Below are 6,718 nucleotides of genomic sequence, written 5' to 3'. Positions count from 1 at the left end.
GGGGAGCTCTGCTCAGCCACAAGCCAGGCTGACGGCTGCCAGTATAGCAGTGGTGGTGGGAGCCTCTCCTGCCTCCTCAGCAGTGCTAAGGATGTCCGACTGCAGCTAGGCCTGCTCCCCGCTGGCAAGTGGACATCCCCCAAGGGCTCCCGGGCTGCCAGCGGGATGTCTGACTGCCAGCTTAGGCCCAATCCCCTGGGGAGTGGGCCTAAGCCAGCAGGTGGTCATCTCCCGAGGGGTCCTAGACTGTGAGCGGGCACAGGCCGGGCTGAGGGACCCCCCTGAGTGCACGAATTTTTGTGCACCGGGCCTCTAGTATATATATAAAAGGCTAAACGACTGGCCAACTGGCTGGTAGGTATGACGCGCACTGACCACCAGGGGTCAGACGCTCAACGCAGGAGCTGCTGAGCTGAGGTGACTTGGCAGTGGTGGTTCCTGGGTGACATGCCCTGGAACCAAAGAGGAGGGAGCCCGATTCCGGGGTGCGATTCCAGGGTGTGACACCTGAGAACTGCCCTCTGGCAATCTGGGACTCCTCGGGGGATGTCAGAGAGCTGATTTCGGCCGATCTCCACAGGCCAGGCTGAGGGACCCCACCTGCCGGAAGGACCCTGTTCACTCCACAGACGCCCTTCAAGCCGCAGTGTTGCCCCAGGTGCGGCCGGCCAGGGAAAGACTGCGGGAGGTTGGCTCCAGGGCATGTCCGGCCCGTGTCTCACCCAGTCCCGCCCTGCCAGCCACCTTCTAATTAATTTCCTTTCAATGTGCGCGAATCCCTTCACTGGGGCACTAGTTGTACTATAAAGCCATAGGTATCTGAAAAGCAGGTACTTTTTATTTTTCAATCAAACAGCTGAATTGTTCAGTACTTACAAGTAATACAAGTTAGTGGTATTTCCATATTCTTTCAAGTAAAAATATTTCCATCAAGACCCTTTATTCTTGGACACAAAGAAACAGCAAGATAAGGGGAGAAAGTCTATTTCCAGTCTGTTTTGCTATTTGGATCACATATGATAGAGAATAAAATAAAATAAAATAAAATAAAAGCATTCTTAATTTTGAAACTCTGGTCTATCTTAGGGCCCTGGAGTTCATTTGGTACCTGTTCCTAATGGCCTGAACAACCTCTTCCCTCCTCCAAACCTCACACACACCATCAGATATCATTCAGCCTGCTGTGCAGTGGAGGCTGCAAAGGAAAAGTTTAAGGCAGTTCCGGAAGTGACTAGGGCAACCAGCTCATCTTAGTTGTGGTTCCGACTATAGTCCATCTAAATTTTTACAGCTTTTGGCTTATGACAAGGCAATGGAAGGCCATTCTGCCACTTTACACCAATCGCGACTCTCCAGGGGCTCCCAGTGTGCCATTTGGATGCTATTTGGTTACATGCAGTTCTGCTGCTATCACTGAGGCACTCATCACCGCATTTACCCTAGCCAACTCTGACGATTACGGGATCAGGGTGGGAAACACTTCCTTTTTGGGAATGTCAATTAATATTCAAGGTAAACAAGATGACCCAGAGCTAGCTGGGATAAATCTGACTTCATTTTCCAAAGCTGGACTGACACCCGGGTACCCGGCTGAGACCTGTGCTCATGCATGCCAAACACCCTGGCCCTGTGTGGCAGCTGGGAACTGCAGGGCAAGGACACCTTTAGGATTCAAGGAGAAGGAGCCTTAGGAGGCAGCTGTCTCTTGGGGCCCTGGTTGGGAAATCATGTGACCAGTGTCCTGGGGCTGGAACGAGGTGCTAGAACGAGGTGCTGGAGCTGCAAGCCACAACTGCCACTCAAATATAGATTCAGACTCTTTCACCAGGTGGCAGGTATGAGGTCATTTGAAGCTGTAACCTTGGATGCTTTCGTAAAGCAGTGCCCCATTTTTACCCCAGGCAGGTGCTTTGGGTTCTGTCTCAGGGTCTTCCTTGTTGGTTTGTCATGATATTTTGCCAAATCTCTTATTTCTCTGATGCTGTCAAAATATGGGTGCTGCAACAGCTGTTCACACGTCAGTCTCTCAGCAGGATCCATGTGAAGACAGCCCTGAAAGAAGAGAACATTCCATCTTACTTTAAAAATATAATACTAACTTGTTAATGTAATTTCTTTCTCCTTTGTAAGATTAAACTTACAGTTTAATCAGTTGGAAACAAGAGGGGGCGGGAGGAAGTAAAGGGGGAAAAAACATCCAATCATGATTTTAGTTCCTTCCATGATCATTCCTAAATGAGAAACCACGTAATAGTTTCTAGAAATAGTAACAAAAAATCATTTCCCCACCTTGTTCTCTTCCTGAGAACAGTTGGTGCTCTGCCCCGAGGGAGTAGAATACACTTAGTCTGTTTAGTCCCTTGCATGTACTTTGTAAAAACTAGATGTGGTGCCCTAGCCAGTTTGGCTTAGTGGACAGAGTGTCGGCCTGCAAACAGAAGGGTCCCGGGTTCGATTTTGGTCAAGGGCACATGCCCAGTTGTGGGTTCGATCCCCAGTGGGGGGCCTGCAGGAGGCAGCCAATCAATGATTCTCTCTCATCATTGATGTTTCTCTCTCTCTCTCCCTCTCCTTTACTCTCTGAAATCAACAAAAGAAAAAAACAAAATAACTAGATGTGTATTTTTTTAATTTAAAAAGTAATACCTACATGTGGTAAAAATAAAATGCCTACAAGATTCAGCAAAGTCTCTCCACCACTCTAGTTCTTCCATTCCCCCTTCTGAAATCAGATGTTTTGTGTATGTTCCTTCAGAAATAGTCTATGCATTACAAGCACACGTGTCTGCATGGAAGCAGAGGCATAATATACAACCCTTTATATTACAACATTCTTAACTATTTGCTTTGCCGATAAATAGGCCATAGGGCTCACAATTGAATAGATTAAATCTCATGACCCCATACCCCAATGAACTGTCTCACATTTTAAATTATGTTATAAATGCATCAGTAAATGCATTAAATACTTTTTGAAATGGATGAAATATATTGACAGTAACTTGCAAATATTTTAATTGGCACCTCATTTACATAAGACATATTTCTAAAAATGTGTATGTATATAAAGTTTTGTATATAAAGCTTTAAAATCAAAATCTACTTCAAGTATACTAGGGAGTTGGCTCTTTAAAAGGATCCTATGGCTAAACATTTTTCGAAGAAAAGGATCCTTTTTAAAAACAAGCACCACTCCTCTGAAATTTCTATTTTGGGTAAATTTAGAAGTCAAATACAATGTTGGGTTTATTTAAAGTGGTGTGTGCCTCGGTTGGGCATCTTCCCATGTACTGAAAGGTTACTGGTTCAATTCCCAGTCAGGGCACAAGTCTGGATTTTGGGTTCCATCCCAGGAGGGGGCATACAGGAGGCAGCTGATGAATATCTCCCTCTCCATCTCCTAAAAAGCAATTAAAAAAAATCTTTAAAGTGAAAAACACTTACAGATGTTATTACCGTAATAGAATGGGACCCATTTTTAAAACTGAAAATATTTATACTTTTGAAAGGAGAAGAATTCTGAAAGGAACACTTTTCAATCTGTGGATTCCCCAGGGAGAACAGAGGCTGTGTGCTTCCTGGTTGGCTGGAAACCATGAGTTTACCTTCAAGAGCCCCAGGGCAGGATAAGAGATGTTTGGAAATTTTAATTCAAGTGGTTCCTGTTTAAAAAAAAAAAAAAAAGAAGAGGGAGGTTTTATTTGCAGCATGTATTCAAATAGGAGGTTACCTCAGATTGCATTTCTTTTGAGTGAGAGAATCATCTTCCTGGCACCTTCCTTGCCTCCTCCACCCTCTGCCCACCAGACCTGTCACCTGCAACAACCTCCCTTTGCCTGTTTCACAAGCTCCTTCTCTCCCCACCTCCAAATTGCTTTTCCAATTTTCTTCCTAACCACTCCTCTTCCTGGAAAACTGATGCAGGTAGCAAATTATGAGAAGACAACACTAGTGAAAGAAAAAAAAATTGTCAAGCAATTGTTATTTCTTTTTTTTTTTCTGCCTCAGATTATATAACTTGCCTTGCCTCAGATAATTTTTGGCACAAGCATTGGCTTTTATATAAAGGGGCCCAATTATTTGCATTTATTGACATTCACAAAAACGAAGCTTCCAAATAGATTTTTTGTTACCCAGGTGAACAGATGCCTCTTGGTTTTCTGAAATAAACTGCTGTGTCCTACCACAAGAGCCTGCTGTCTCCCTGATCATCCTGTTGTTTAAACTGTCTCCCAAGCAGATATTATCAAACTCTCTTTGGCCATGTAAGACCAGTCACATGCCGGAGTCAATGAGAAATAGCAAACAGGATAAAGTGGGAGGAATGCCCAATGTCAGACAGACAGACAGGCCAGTTAAAGAGATAGGCCACTGACAAAGAGGCTAATCAGAGACGGGTGCTGAGAAAATAAGAGCCAGTCATCTGAGTAAAACAGATGGCCAGCTGTGCTGAGTGCATAAAGGCGGCAGTGTGGCCAGGCTCCTCGGATGACACACTCCCTGGTGCTGCAAGCACAGTGTTCTTTTGGACAGGGAACCAGCCAGCAACAGCCAGTTCCTGAGTGTGCACTTATTAATCACGGATAAGAGACAAGAGCCTCAGATTTGGAATTCCCTACAATATATGGAGAAAAAAAAAATCCTAAAGCCCCCATCCCCCCAGCTTAAATCAACAATTTTCAACCGTGTGCTGAAAAAAATTTTAAAACATGCAATACCTGACCTTTTTTCTCTTAGGTTATCAAAGTAAAAGATGACAACAGCCAACACAATAGCTGTCCGGTGTGAATGAATCAAAATTACACCTATTTTTTTTGTCAGATCGGCAAAAATATATTTTTTTGTTGTGCATAGAATTTTAGCAATTGGTTCATATGTGCCAAGTTTGAAAACCGCTGGCTTAAATATTCCCCTTGCTATTTCTGTGTGTGGAATCTGAGCACGGCCGGGGATGGACCTGACATTGCAGACATTGAGCCCTGCTGTCTCAGCAACAGTGCCTGCAAGGCCGCCGGCTGTTGGCTGTGATTCGATGGGCCCATCCTGCCTGCTTGGCCAGTTTTCCCGGCCCCAGAAGCAGCAGGCTTCCCCCAGCAGCGTTACCGCCAGCAGAGGGACTCAGACACAGATGTTGAACCAGCACGTCCTCTCCGCTGCTTCTTCCTGTATTTCTGTCAACAGGAAATCCCCTGCAGGACAACCTCTGGGAAACCACGGGAAGCCTTTTACATTTATAAAACCGGGGTTGTTTCTGAGGCTTCACCGGTAGACAGGGAACAGGAAACCGCTAAGGGATATTTAGTGTGGAACTGGGAATGTCCAGGTCACCCGGGAGCCAGCTGGGTCACCTCCCACATGGCAGGTGACATTCCTGCCTCTGTCCCAGCGTGCTCCCAGCACGACCCACTTTTCCTCTTGCTGGTGGCTGCGGGAGTGGGAAAAGGAAGCCCTCGCTGTGAGACAGGCCAAGGGGAACAAAGCTCAAGTGGAACTTGATGAAACTTCCAGGTGGAAATCGAGCAACCCGAGGGTTAGTTTCCATTTGAAAGTACTTTCTGTGACAGTAAAAACTCAGTATTTCACAAACCTCCATTGCGCTCTGAAATGTTTTTGATGATCATATAGGCTCATTAGAAGACATAAAAAATATTTAAAACCATAAAGGAAGAAAAAAATTACTCCACCACAGAGAGATATATGCTGTTAATATTTTTGTGTATATCCTTGCATTCATTTATTTCACAAATGTAAAAAGCTTTGCATGATTTTCCAAAGGTTGTCAGATTTTTTATACTTATATTATAAATACATGTATTGTGTATTAAATACTTATTAAAATTATGTCAAATTATGTATACTGTTTCATAACCATTTTTTTCCATTTAGCAATACGTTGTGAACTTTTTTTAAGTGAATACATAAAATCTATTTTTATTGGCTGTGTGGTATTTCTATTGTAAGGCTATGTACCATAAGTTACTTAATCCCTTTAGTGATAGGACACTAAAGGAAATTATTTCTATTAAAGAATGCTATGTCTTTATGTCTTTGTCTAATGATTTCATTGGAATAAATTCTTGAAAGTGGACTAAGAGTATGCACATTTTTAATTTTTCAGTTTTTTTAGAATGAGTGCGTTCCCTACATTGGCCAAAGAGGACAGGCACCGGAGTGAGGCTGGCCATGCAAGTTCAGTAGAGCAGGGCTTTAGGACAATGCTGGATTTTCCTGGATGAGTCATTGTCTAAACGTTGATTGGCTCTGAGCTACCTACCTTCAACTGCTGAAAATGACAAAAGACAGGTGAGGTGAGGGCAGGCACTCTGCATTCCTGTCCATCATGCTCTCTCACCTCTGTCATCAGCAGCTTACTCTAAATTAGCACTGACGGCCAGGGTCTTGCTAGCCAATTTGCCCCAATTTCTTTTTTACTCTTAGACTGACCTTGTGTTATACCCAGATTTCAGGATCCCCAAGAGACCACATCAGGGAGCCAGCCGTGTCCTATGCAAAAGCAAAGAGTCTTTTATTCAAACCCGGGCTTGGCTCCCCTACCCTCCTTACTGACGCAGCAGCAAGTGGCAGAGAGACCCAGCCCTGTGGGGAGAGGGGTTTTATAGTAAGGAGAGGAGAGAGGACTGTGGGCCCTGCCGATTGGCCAGGCGCAAGTCGGTGCCTTGTTACACAGGATGTGGTCGTATCTATGGCGCGCACTTCC

The 6,718-nt window shown here is 44.5% G+C and overlaps 1 protein-coding gene across 1 annotated transcript in view; it reads right to left on the bottom strand.

Moving 5' to 3' along the window:
• CDKL1 (cyclin-dependent kinase-like 1 (CDC2-related kinase)) overlaps nt 1-6,718 on the bottom strand; it is a 48,743-nt gene that overhangs the window by 2,680 nt on the left and 39,345 nt on the right. Inside the window, exons 6-7 of the mRNA XM_005867902.2 lie at nt 3,606-3,730; nt 1,861-2,052 (exon numbers count right to left, since the gene is read on the bottom strand). Of these exons, the coding sequence (XP_005867964.1) occupies nt 1,861-2,052; nt 3,606-3,730 (317 nt within the window). The remainder of the gene's footprint in view (nt 1-1,860; nt 2,053-3,605; nt 3,731-6,718) is intronic.

The sequence above is a fragment of the Myotis brandtii genome, unplaced genomic scaffold, assembly GCF_000412655.1.
Source record: "Myotis brandtii unplaced genomic scaffold, ASM41265v1 scaffold253, whole genome shotgun sequence".
In the NCBI taxonomy this organism is placed as follows: domain Eukaryota; kingdom Metazoa; phylum Chordata; class Mammalia; order Chiroptera; family Vespertilionidae; genus Myotis; species Myotis brandtii.
Note: the sequence above shows the minus strand (reverse complement) of the source record. Positions and strands in the feature narration are given on the sequence as shown.